The sequence below is a fragment of the Onychomys torridus genome, chromosome 13 (assembly GCF_903995425.1).
Source record: "Onychomys torridus chromosome 13, mOncTor1.1, whole genome shotgun sequence".
Classification (NCBI taxonomy): Eukaryota; Metazoa; Chordata; class Mammalia; order Rodentia; family Cricetidae; genus Onychomys; species Onychomys torridus.
In genome coordinates this window covers 21432040-21445663 of record NC_050455.1, presented here as the reverse complement: position 1 = coordinate 21445663, position 13624 = coordinate 21432040, and the positions used below count along the sequence as shown (strand labels likewise).

General features: G+C 44.5%; 1 protein-coding gene across 2 annotated transcripts in view; it reads right to left on the bottom strand.

Moving 5' to 3' along the window:
* Wdr33 (WD repeat domain 33) overlaps nucleotides 1-13624 on the bottom strand; it is a 108547-nt gene that overhangs the window by 13448 nt on the left and 81475 nt on the right. For both annotated transcript variants that reach the window (XM_036204893.1, XM_036204894.1), the window contains exons 11-17: nucleotides 13169-13279; nucleotides 8997-9091; nucleotides 8268-8354; nucleotides 7881-8020; nucleotides 7029-7181; nucleotides 5717-6802; nucleotides 130-238 (exon numbers count right to left, since the gene is read on the bottom strand). In XM_036204893.1, coding sequence (XP_036060786.1) covers nucleotides 130-238; nucleotides 5717-6802; nucleotides 7029-7181; nucleotides 7881-8020; nucleotides 8268-8354; nucleotides 8997-9091; nucleotides 13169-13279 — 1781 coding nt within the window. The remainder of the gene's footprint in view (nucleotides 1-129; nucleotides 239-5716; nucleotides 6803-7028; nucleotides 7182-7880; nucleotides 8021-8267; nucleotides 8355-8996; nucleotides 9092-13168; nucleotides 13280-13624) is intronic.

Sequence of the window (13624 nt, the reverse complement as noted above, 5' to 3'; positions counted from 1 at the left end):
TAACGTGACTGTGACCTTCCCAGTAGGTCCAATACAATGCCACCGTATCAATTGCTAACAAAACTATTTACTGTCCAATGTGCACAACAGTGGGAGAATACAAACTTCCTCAGCCAAGCATATATTTACCTTTGTTAGGGCCAGGTCCTTGTCCAGGGTTCAGAGGTGGGATGCGGCCTTGTGCTCCCTGCTGCCCTAGGCCTGGTATCAAGGGTGGGGGACCTGCACTCTGTCCTTCCTGAGGTGAAACATGTAAAGACAGGTGTGAGACCATGGACAGGCACTTCATGAAGAACAACCACAACATGTGAAAAGCTGCTCAAATTCAATGTTTAGCTGGTGACATTAAAACAAAATTCCCCTAAAGTGGGCTGGGGAAATGGCTTGGTAGATAAGGTGCCCTGCAAGCAAGAGAACCAGATGGAGTTTGAGTTCCCCAGCACCCAAGTAACGTCAGACGTAGCTGCCCAAGCCTGGGGCCCCAGCGTACCGCAGCTGGAATGGGAGGATCCCTAGACACTCATGGGCTAGCCAGCTTGTCAGCCGCAGCAGCGGACAACCTGACTCCAACAAGGTGGTATGCTCACACCTGTGCTCACACAAAACACAGAGGAATGTACACATCCACAGTTAAACTGGGGAAGGAGTTCTTTCTTTTCCACAATCAGAGGAAGAAGCATCCATATTTTAAACCTCCTGGTAGGTTTCAGTTACAGCCAGAGCTTTTCTTGCAAGGTCAAGCAGGAGCCAAGAGGGTCACAGTGTAGGGTCACGGCGAGCTCCTCACAATGGGCCAAGCTGGGCCTCTACCAGGCAGGCAGCTTTAACTGTCATGTTGTGACATTGCAACCAACCCTGTCAAAGCTACATCAGGATGGAGCTTCTTGTTGCTACTTATTTATTCTGTGGCAGAGGTGCACACTGTCACATGTGGAGGTAAGAGGACAGCTTTCAGGAACTGGCTCTCCTTCTCCACCTTGCTGAGTCAACATCACTCTTACTGCTGTGACTGTACTGTAAGCTGGTGGCCTGTGAGCTTCCAGATGTGTGCCACTGCATCTGGCTTGTTGTTTAAAAAAGACTTATTTAATTTTTTTGTGTATAATGTTTTGCCTGCATGTATGTATGTGTACTACATGTGTACTCAGTATCCATATAGGCCAGAAGAGGACATCAGATCCCCTGGAACTGGAGTTACAGATGGTTGTGAACCATCATGTGGATACATGTAATCAAACCCGAGTCTTCTGCAATAGCAACAAGTGCTCTTAACCACTAAGTCATCTCTCCTGAACTGTGTGTGTGTGTGTGTGTGTGTGTGTGTGTGTGTGTGTGTGTGTGAGAGAGAGAGAGAGAGAGAGAGAGAGAGAGAGAGAGATTAATAGGTAGAAAGGTGCACCTGCTTTTGTGAGAGAGAGAGAGAGAGAGAGAGAGAGAGAGAGAGAGAGAGAGAGAGATATTAATAGGTAGAAAGGTGCACCTGCTTTTGTGTGCACATGTATGTGCAGGAGGCCTGAGGTTGATACAAGGAATCTTTCTCAATGGCTCTTCCATCTTATTCTTTGAGTCAAGGTCTCAATCAACCCCAAAATTCATTACTGTTAGTCTTGATCACGGCCAGCTCACCTTAGGGACTGGCTTCACTTCCCAAGGTTGGAAGTATAGGTGAGCCACAATGGCCACTTAGTACTTGTTCTGATTCCCTGCACTGCCCAAAGACCTTGGAGCAGGAGTCTTAACAAAGCTAAACTTGACAAACCAGGCATGGTGGCATGTGCCTTCAATCCCAGTACTTGGGAGGCAGAGGCAGATCTCTATGAATGCAAGGCTAGCCTGGGCTACACAGTAAAACCTTGTCTCAAACAAAGATAGCCAAACAAAAGCAAGACAAAACAAAGTATCTGGAAATTCTTTCATACAGAACATACACTTAATAGCCTGGCATGGTGGTGCACGCCTTTTAATCCCAGTACTTGGAAGGCAGAGGCAGGTGGATATCTGTGAGTTCAAGGCCAGCCTGGTCTACAGAGTAAGTTCCAGGATAGCCAGAGCTATTATACAGAGAAACCCTGTCTTGAAAAAACACCAACAAGAAAATACACTTACTGACTGGCCTTTGTATGAGACTAGCACAGGTTCAAACATCAATAGTAAAATTACTTAGATGTCACAAACCAGTCAGTCACATGAATGGACACTAATAGTCAAAAACTGCCAGTGCAGTGTCTTGGTGGGTAAAAGTCTGATCACCTGAACTGGATCTCTGGATCACAAATGTACCATTGTGAATATGTCCCACCCACAAAAACTAATTCAATAAAATGCTCATAAGATATGGTCTATAAACCCAGAACTTGGGAGGCTGAGGCAGGAGAACTCAGAGTTCAAGGCTACCCTGGGTTACATGAGTCCATTTAAAAAAACAGAGAGGAAAATGCCACCAGTAATGCATTGCCAGGAATTTCTGGGGCTTTGGCTTATTTAGTGTATGTGCATACATGCAGAGGTCAGACATCCTGCTCTATCACTCTTCACATTATTCCCATGAATAAGCTCTCTCACTGAACCTGGAAATAGGCCAGCAGTCAAAAGTCCCATGATCCTCCTCTCTTCCCTCACAGTGCTGGGGTTCCAGACGCGAGTGTGACCATGCCCAGCTTTCTAACGTGGGTGCTAGAGATTCAAAGTCAGGTCCTCATGCTCCTGTATAGATGCTCCTATCCCACGAGCCATCGTCCCAGCCCTCCGTGGCAGAAATGTCTAGGCCGCTCCGCTGCCCACTCTTAGCCCTGAACAGTTCTTAACAGTGTCTTCCCTTCATGCTGCTGTTCTAACACCCGAATTCCACTGAAGCAGAGAAATGAAGACAAATGAAAAACCGCTTGATCCAAGTGGAGAAAGTCAGATGTTAGGATATAAGGAACAGGAGCAAATTTTCCATCAAGAAAATTCTGAGACTGGAAATGCCTTAAATACAGTATCAAGTCTTTCAGATCTATTCTAGTAATTCATGTCAACTAGAAATTTTGGAAGCATGATGTTTTCATGTATAAATTTGACTATCTTCTCTAACATGTCTAGAGTTTCATTCACCATATAACAGTAAAAGTTTCAAGGTTTTATAATTCTCCAAAATGAAAACTATTTTTTCATAAAACCAAAAAAACTAAAGAAAAAAAAAAGTTAATAACTAGAGTAAGTAGTATACACATGCAAGTACACAGTGAATTAATAAGCTATACAGCTGGGCAGTGGTGGCGCACGCCTTTAATCCCAGCACTCGGGAGGCAGAGGCAGGCGGATCTCTCGAGGCCAGCCTGGGCTATGAAGCGAGTTCCAGAACAGCCACAGCCAGGGCTACACAGAAAAACCCTGATTCAAAAAACCAATTGATAGACAGACAGATTCACACACACACACAACACACACACACACACACACACACACACACACACACACACACACACACACACACACAATGTAGAGCTTTAGCACAATTTAGGATGACAGCTCTGAACTGTATCCAGTTCATTCTAAATTCCATAAGGTAGAAATAACTCAAATGCCACATCATTTATGACATTTTCAAGTTTTAGAAAATCTACAGAATACCACATCACATACTCAGTAAATCCAGCGGTTACATTTCACATTGTAGCACATGTTGTGTGCCAAGGCACACATGGAGACTAGAGAACTACTTGTGGGTACCGGCTCTCCTACCATGTGGGCTGGGGGACTCATATATTGATTGTCAGGTTTGTTTGGCAAGTGCCCTGACCTGCTAAACCATCGCACTGGCCCAAATGGCTGTCTTTTAGACCATGGATTCTCAGTGGAATCTGGAAAGCTCAGGGCTGTATTGCTGAGAGGCACGCTGCCTGCCCAGCATGCACGACGGTCCTGGGTTCCATCTTCAGCCTTCTTCCCCAGTAAAAGGTTAAGGGAAAAAAAAATGGGTTCTTTGTTTTGTTTGAGACAGGGTTTCTCTATGTAGCCCTGGCTGTCCCGGAACTCATTCTGTAAACCAGGCTGGCCTGGAACTCACAGAGCTCCACCTGCCTCTGCCTCCTGAGTGCTGGGATTAAAGGCGTGTGCCACCACCGCCAGCAGCTCTCCTTCCCACCCGAAAAAAGGATTTTTTTTTTCCCCCAGAGCTGAGGACCAAACCCAGGGCCTTGCGCTTGCTAGGCAAGCACTCTACCACTGAGCTAAATCTCCAACCCCGAAAAAAGGAATTTTAATTTATTATCTTTCCCACCCCGTAACCCAGTGTCCTTCAGAGCAGAGCTGTGGGGTCCATGTTGCTTCTTCACTTGCTGTTGTGTGGCCACAACTGAATTCTAGCAAAAAGCCCAGCTGCTTATTCCCAAATAATACCAAGACTGAGAACTTCAGAGTCCTCACCTCATAAGCAAACACTATTAAGTCCACTCACGCCCCTGCTGTCTTGTGTAATTCACCCCCAAACAACTTAAAACTCTCCTCATACCATCTCTCAAGTAACAAATAATGACTGAGTGGCAAAACTTCTTGAAGACAGAGTCCTTGAAAAACAACCAAATACCTACACAAATAAATACTCCTTCCTACAAATACTACTTTTAACTTTAAAATTTGGGGACTGGGCAAGGCGGTGCACACCTTTAATCTCAGCATTTGGAAGGCAGAGGTGGAGGGACCTCTCTGAGTTTGAAGCTAGCCTAGTCTGCATAACAAGCTTCAGCCAGAGCTATACAGTAAGACCCTGTCTCATAACCTATATATGGGGGATGGTTTTCTGACAATGTGGTCAAGGATGACCTTGAACTCCAGATCCTTCTGTCTCCAGCCAACATGTCCCACGTGCCAGCAAAGCATTTTGTAAAATAAGCTACAGCCTAATGATCCTGAAGGTAACAACACCTTGAACAGAATTTCATGCACAAGGCATTATTTTTGAGTACTCTGGTCTGGAATCAGTTCTTCTATAAATGCATCCACTGAAATGATGATATAATGATGTCCTCCAACACCCTCAGGCCATCTTTAAAAGCAGTGCATGTGAGACACACACACACACACACACACACACACAGAAAATAGTTATAAATGAATGTAGTTGATACAACAGTGACAATGGGTGGAGTGGCTGAGAGGACCTGCTACCACGCCTAACCATCTGGATCAGATTCCTGAGGCCCAAATGGGAGAAGGAGAATCAATTTCTACAAATAGTCCTCTGACCTCCACATGCTTGCTATGGCGTGTGAGCATGTACACACACATGCACATAAAATAAGTAAATGGAATTTTAAAAAATTTTAAAGTGGAGTGGACAGAAATGTTGAATAATCAGACTAAAAAGTCCACCACAGACTCCAACAGTTGTGGAACTGCCCACAACCTAGCACACTCCCCACTTAGAGCCACAACTCTTTGGAGCCTTGGCACAAGTAACTGTATTCCACTGAAAGCTCATCTGTTCTGGAAGAATCTCTGTGAAAAATAAGATGGTGAAAAGTAAAGACACATGAGATCTGCTTATGATGGTGTAACTAGTTCCTCATCTGTCTCACCACATTTCTCCAGCCAGGCTGCCACTGTTATAAGCCACTATTGACACTTAAGGAGCAGGTGAGCTCAGCTCTAAGTGCTTTTCCACATCCTTACAAGTCCTGTGCAGTACCGAGTCCATTCCCATGTGTTAATGCGTTCAACCAGAAATGAGTAATACCTGATTGAAGGGAGCCCGGGGCCCATCACCTAGCAGAGGTGTTTTTTGCTGCTGGAATGGTATTGGCCCTTGAGATGGATGTGGCCCTCTTGCCGGGTTCTGCTGTCCCTGAGGTCCAGGGGGTCCTTGCATGCCACCCTGAGGTGGTGGTCCCAAAGAGCCCTGGGGTGGCCCCTGCTGCCCTTGTGAACCTGAGGGTCCTCGAAGTTCCTGCGGAGGGCCCAACATGGATCCCTGTGGTGGAGGCCCCTGCATGCCCCGCATCTCCTGAGGACCTCTCATTTCCTGAGGGCCATGTCCCAGCAATCCACTTGGAGGATGAGGTCCTCTCATCTCTTGAGGTGGGTGGCCAATCATTATCCCTTGAGGAGCAGGACCCTGGTTCTCCCGAGGTCCTGGAGGCCCCTGCATTCCTCTTGGATTCAGTCCCATCAGAGGTCCCTGAGACACTGGACCTTGGATTCCTTGAGACCCTGGTCCACCCTGTAGCCCATGAGGATGAGGAGGTCCTTGCATTCCTCGGGGACCAGGTGGTCCCTGCATTCCTTGAGTACCAGGAGGCCCCTGAGGGCCCATGTGGCCCTGAGGAGCAGGTGGACCTTGGGGGCCAATGTGACCCTGTGGTCCAGGTGGACCCTGGGGACCCATATGACCTTGAGGACCAGAACTACCTTGAGGTCCGGGTGGCCCTTGGGGACCCAAAGGGCCATGAGGTCCAGGGTGCCTCTGCATTCCTTGGGGACCGTGCATGTCTTGAGGCCGAGGCAGTCCCTGGGGAGGGCCCTGGGGTCCTTGTGGTCCCATGAATCCTTGCGGTCCCCCACCTCCTTGATGCAATGGAGGGCCTTGTGGTCCCATTTGTCCCTGGGGTCCAGGAGCTCTGAACTGGCCCTGGGGACCTGGAGGCCCCATTTGAGCCACCAATGGCATCTGCTGAGATGGATGAGGTTGCTGAAAACCTTGAGGAATCTGAGATATTGGACCTTGTCCAGAAAAGGGCTGAGGTCCGAGGAGAGGGGTACCAGACGAGGGTGGAGGCTGGATCTGATCAGCCTGTTTCTGTGCAAGCCTTTCAATTTTAAGTTGCTGGAAAGGGGAGAAAAAAAAAATTAGTGTACTGAATAAATAAAATAAGCTAAAGCCCTCAAATAAGACTGCTATATTGCCTTTTGACATCCACATGCACAACATGCCACATACGTACGTGTACACACACGCGTGCACGTGCGCATGTATCATTTAAAAACCACAATAAAGAGTGTGGAAAGGATATCAGTAAAAGATGCTATCTCCACTTTCTTAGCTTACACACCTCTAAAAGCTGTGGATTGGTATACTGTAATGTGGCCATTTCTTGCTCAATTTCTGCTTGTGTTTTTTTCTTCTCTTCCAGTTTGATATCCTCTTTCCTGTCATTCAGCACCTCATTTGGAGCAGGAATTGGAACTTTATTTTGCATCCAGGCCTTAGAAAAAAGAGAAAATTAAATGACAGACAAGCATGAAAATTATGATAGGTTGAAAATATTCTCTAATATCATCAGTATATGTGGCTGAACTGTCTTCCCCTCTAAAGCCAATTCTTTGTGACATAATAGCGTGGGGCAAGTGCATTAGTCATTGGAAATTACTAAAATTATGTCAGCTACAAGCCACCCTTTGGTATCCTCAAAAGTTTCGTATGGTAACGGTTTGGTATCCAGGTGATGACTTTGGGGAGGAAGTGAAACCCTAGGAGACAGGGGCTTGAAGGTCATTGGGGGTACGCCCTCGTAGGGGTACGCCCTTGTAGGGGTACTGAGACCCAAGCTACACACACACACACACACACACACACACACACACACACAAGAATGCAAAGCTGCTAGCCACTTGAGTATTTGTATCAGTGAAGCAGACGACAGCAACATACACTGCCTGCTGATTCTTTCTCTTCCCTCTGACAACATAAATGATAAAAATGAGGCAATAAGAGAAGGCAAAGAGAAGACGGATGTGAAGGTCAGTATTTAACTTTCAAGCAGCAAATGGTAAGTATGTTTAAAAGAAGACTATGGGCAGAAGGCATCAAAAGGACTGACGGGCTTATCCAAAGGCTCACCTCTGAGCACCAGTGAAAGGATCCAGCCACAGATCTGTCAGCACAGATGCTGTCAGTGACTCACCTGCTGGAACTGAGCGGGAATGGGCTTTGCATAAGGGACTTTCTTCTGCGGAACCTTTTTCTGATCCTTTTGCATCACCTCCTCCATTCCCCAATCTAAGCCTGGAATTGTCATCTCAATTTCATTTGCTTCATCTTTCCCTGAAACCGCAGAAAGAGCAGTTAGTCCTTAAACGAAAGAATGGAGCCACTTCATAAATGAACAAATTGTTGGAAACAACATTTTTAAACATTATACAGTCTGAATTATTTTTATTCACAATCCTCAACATAAACCATGTGAGCAGTTTAACACCATTTATTAACAAACTATTTAACCATGAAAATACTATAGAGGTCTACAAAAACTTATTTTAAAAAATTAAATGGAGGAAATAGCTGCCCTTACCCATCTGTTCTTGCTCCATAGCTAATTTCAGTTGTTCTGGTATTCCCATCCCTGGGATCACTGCCAGGCTATTAGGTTCCAGGTCATCTACAAATAATATACCCATCATCAATAGAGAGTTTCATAGTGTTCCCTACAAAAATAAGTAATGTCACAGGGTGCAGTAGCACACGCCTTTAATCGCAGCACTCAGAAGACAGAGGCAGTAGATCTCTCTGAGTTCAAGACCAGTATAGACTACATAGCAATGGCAAGTTAAGTCAGTCAGGAATACACAATGAGACCATGTCTCCAAACAAAACAAAACAGAAAGAGCAGGGGTTGGGGATTTAGCTCAATGGTAGAGTGCTTGCCTAGCAAGCACAAGGCCCTGGGTTCGGTCCTCAGCTCTGAAAAAAAAAAAAAACAAGCAAACAAGTGGTATTGCTGGTGAATTATAAATCAATAAATTACAAAATTAAAACTGAGGCTGGGTGAGCTGATGCACGCCTTTAATCTCAGCACTTGGGAGGCAGAAATAGGCAGACCTATGAGTCCAAACAAAAAACTAAATTATTTAGTGGCTGGTTTATTTGGTGTGAGAGTAGAGAACAGAGCATCAAGCATGCTGGGTAAATACTGGATCACAGCTACATCCCTTGGCCCAAATTAGTTTTGTAGCAGCCTCCTGATACTTAAGGTTTATAGTGGGATATCAGGAGACTTCACAGGACAAATGTATAGTCTTACCATACTCTACTCCATCCTCCGACATGCCAGGTAAAAGGTTCAGATTATAGCGATCTCGCATCTTATCACCGGGCCGGTTTCGAGTCCAGAATTTGCTGATGAAATAAAAGTAATCAGAGAAAGAGCAACATGGCTTCAGTGTTTTCTCTGGGCACAATAGCTCAAATAAGTTTTTAAAATATCATTCTTTGAAATATTTTAATCAGAATGCAAAACAAAATTGAAACAACCAAAGTTAATGTTTAATACTCCATCTCTTTATTATAATACCCTTATGCCAATCACTACAAAAATGGCAGACTAGATGCTGTAACTCAGTGAAGGAAAAGAGTCAGGACAAGAAATAGACTCAGGCTGTGTATGCTGGGACTCCCTTGTAATCCCGGCACTCAGGAGGCAGATGGAGGAGGAGGAGCAGCTGAGTCATCTTCAGCTACAGAGCAAACTGGAGTCTAACCTGGTTTACATGACTCTTGTTTTTGATTTTGTTTTTTTTAAAGGGGAGGAGGGAGACTAGAATCAGAGAAGAAAACAAAAACACCAGAAACACAGCATGGTAAAAGGGCTGGAAAGTGGAGAAAAGAGAGGGTGGGAAGTAAAGAGAGCTTTTTTTAAGCTCAAGTGAGATCCACAAAAGCCTCCAGGAAAGAAAACGCCAGCAGCAGCCGCTGCCAGCTAACACTGGGCCACACTGCCGCCCAGCCCGGGTCACCCGTTGTTGCCATCAGAGGAACAACACTGAGTGGACTGCAGCAGGGATGCTTCCATTAGGGGTGACACTCCAAAGGGGCAGCACTGCCTGTGGAGACCTCCACAGAAGTGGAGTGTGGAAACCTGAAGCTGAGATTCTCATGGAGCTCAAGACTACGGGAGGCGTCACCTCATCCACTGCCTAGTCCAGCAACAACACAGAATGTGGGGCCTGTCCTAAATCTGGCACAATGTAGCCAATAGACAGCAAGTATTCCCACATTGTTGAACATTGTCAAAAAGCAGCTCCCACCTGTTTGAGAAGAAAACACCCCACAACAAATGTAAATGAGTACACTGTCCTTCCTCCCTACAACCTCGAACACAGAAACCGCACTGTGGAAAGTATAATCTCTCCATCAGAGCGAAGAGGGTCACTGGCAGGGAGCTGAGCAGAATGAGGGTTGTCTCAGACTGGGTGCCTCCTACAGAACACTGAGTCAAACACACAATCTCTTCTGTGGTTGGGTTTTGGTTTTGTTATCAAGGTCTCCCTGTGAAGCTCTGGTTGGCTTGGCCACAGACTCATAGAAATCCCACCGGCCTTTGCCTCCTGGAGTGCTGGGATTACAGGCATGGCCCACCACAGAAACTCTCTTCAGCAGGGATCTAACCTTCTGAATTACTGACACCAGCAGCTCTCTCACCTGCAGAGTCAGCTACCAAAAACTAAGGTAGGGAAACCACAGTCAACCCAGCTGGGAGGAAGTACTGACTGTGGTGTATTATTTCCCATTTCCTTTAGTTTATTCACTGCGGTGGGAGAAAATCATTTGATTCTAACCAATACACAAATACTAACATAATACATTCAGAGGAGGCCACTCAAACACTTGCCAACCCCAGTTTCTGTAAGGCCTGCAGTACTTCGAGCCAGGTCCACCCCCAGGCTCTGGTGTTTGAACATTTGGCTCACAGCCAGAAGCACTAGTTGGGGAGGTGTAGGTGGTACAGCCTGGCCAGAAGAAGTCTGGAGAGTATACACATAGCCTTGCCCTGATTCCAGGCCTTCTCTGCTCCACGTTTGCAGTTGAGGATGTGACCTTTCAGCTTCCAGCTCCTGCCACCATGCCTGCTGCTTGCTGCCAGCCTCTGCCCTGCTGTGATGGACTCCTATCCTCTGGAACTATAAGGCAAATAAACTCCTTCCTAAGGGGCCTTGGTCATGGTGTTTGGTCACAGCACCAGAAAGCCACTAAGACATACACTATCTCAGCACCTCAGTCAAATTCTCCTGGTAGCAACCCTGAAAGCCAAGAAAGCATGGAACGAAATACTTCAAGCCCTCAAAATAAAGTCCATACCAAATTCAAGAACACATTAAGTGGATAAACATCCATCACAGATAGCTTCAATTGTGGATGACACAAGCCTAGACACACCTGGGAAGAAACCTCAAGTGAAGAACTGCCTCCATCAGACTGGTCTGTAAACATGGCTGTGGGCATTTTCTTGAGTATTAATTGATGATGTAGGAGGAAGGGCCAAGGCTATATAATAAAGGAAGATGAACATGAACCTGAGAACAAGAAAGTGAGCAGTGTGCTCCATGGTCTCTGCTCCCAGTTTCTGCCCTGACTTTCTCAGTAATGGAATGTGACCCAGGAGCTGTCAGATGAAACAAACCCTTTCTTCTCCAAGTTGCTTTTGGTCATGGTGTTTATCACAGCAACAGAAATCCTAACCAGGACAATGTCCAAAGTGGCTTCATCCCAGGAATGATTCAATATATGCAAATCAATAAATGCAATGCAATACATAAACAGAATTAAAGACAGGAGTCACATGATCATCAACACGTGGAAAAGACCTCTAACAAAGTTCAATATCACTTCATGATAAAATCCCTGAAGAAAGTAGGAACAGAAGGAAGGATATATTCCTCAATATAATAAAAACTATTTATGACACTCCTATGGCCAACATTATAGTAAATGGGAAAAAACTGTCAAGTATTTTTTCTAAAATCTAGAATGAGACAAGCATATCCATGCCTCCCTCTTTTATCAAACACTGCTTGAAGTCATAGCTAGAACAAAAGAACAAAATAAAAGTGACAGAAACAGAAGTCCCAGTCATTCCTATTGGCTGATGACATGCAGATAGTTAAAAGATCCCTAAAGATCCCACCACAAAATTCTTAAGCTAGATAAACACTTTAAACAAAGTAAAAGGATACAAAAGCAATCTTCAAAAACAGCATTTCTATATAACAATACTGAACTGTCAGAGAAAGAACGCTAAAAGTAACAACAGCTTCGAAAATTTTAAAAACCAGACACGACATCCCCTATCTATAATCCAAGTCCCTGGGAGATGAACATCAGGGTAAAAAGTTAAAAGACTCCTTGGCTACACAGTGAAATTCAAGACCAGCCTGGGAATAACATGAGACCTTGCCTTAAACAGAAGAAAGAAAAAAGAGAGGAAGGAAGGAAGGAAGGAAGGAAGGAAGGAAGGAAGGAAGGGAGGAAAAAACTCACCAAAGAGATGAGACCTACAATGAAAACTTTAAAACACTGACTAAAGAACTAAAGAAACTGAAGAACACAGTAGATGCATTAAGAGAACACTGTGATGTTAAAAATGATCAGCAGATTTAACCCAATCCCCTCACAACTCCAATGGTATTCTACACAGAACTCAAAAGGGGGGGGTGGGTCTAAGACTCATGGAAACAAAAATAAAAACCATCAACAATGATTTAAAATAGACAAATTAATCCTTAACAGAAAGAATAATACTGGATATATTTGATCTCAAATTATACTACAGACACATAGTTAACGAAACTGCATGATACTGGAACAGAAACAGACATGTAGACCAGCAGAATAGAACAGAGAACCCAGAAATAAACCAACAGGTCACATCCACTTAATTTTTTTAACAACAGTACCAAGAACATACACCAGGAAAATGACACTTTAAGAAACAGTGCTGAGAAAACTAGGTGTCTACCAATATTCAGAAGAAAGGGGATGGGACAGAGGGACAACTAAGAACACAGATTATTCGCATGTAAGAAGGAATATGAAACCCACTTATTTGCATGTGAACCCTACCCCCCAATAGTGTCTTCTATAAAAGTATTTCTAAAAATAATTTGAAGGGGCTGGGGGGGGGTACACACCTTTAATCCCAGCACTCGAGAGGCAGAGGCAGGCAGATCTCTGAGCTGGACAATAGCCTGGTCTACACAGAGTTCCAGGATAGCCAGGGCTATACGATGAAACCCTCTTAGGGGAAAAAAAAATTGAAATATAAACCAATATATACATATACATGTACATATGTATGTATATGTGTGTGTGTGTGTGTGTGTGTGTGTGTGTGTGTGTAGATGTATGGATATATGGATGTATGTTTCCTACTACTCCCTCAGTACAGACATTTCTTAGTATTTTCAGTATGGTACTCACCTGGTATGGTCATTTGAGCCTGAGCAAAGAATATGTCCAAGAGGATGCCAAGCCAAACTCCAGATCATTCCTTCATGAGCCATCTCCATCCCACCAACTTCCTTCTCTACCCTGCATAGGCACCAAGGAAAGAAATTGTGAAACCAAAATTCCCAAGAGAACACCCAAAACAAACGCACAAATAAAAGAACACTAAAAACATCACAACAAAACAAAAGATATTCTTTAGCATTAATTAAAAGCAGCAGTATCACCATCTCTATTGAGTCTTGACAGTGTTGCACTAGTTTTCCAGCAGAAGCAGACTCGTCCAGTCAAACACAGAGGAACCATTGAAAAGCACACTTCATAAACTATTTCAACTAAGGAATCTATTTTATTCTTCCATAATGATTTTTACATCCAAAACACAAGTGCTGTGTCTTCTACTCCATTCGAGATTTACAAAATTGAAAA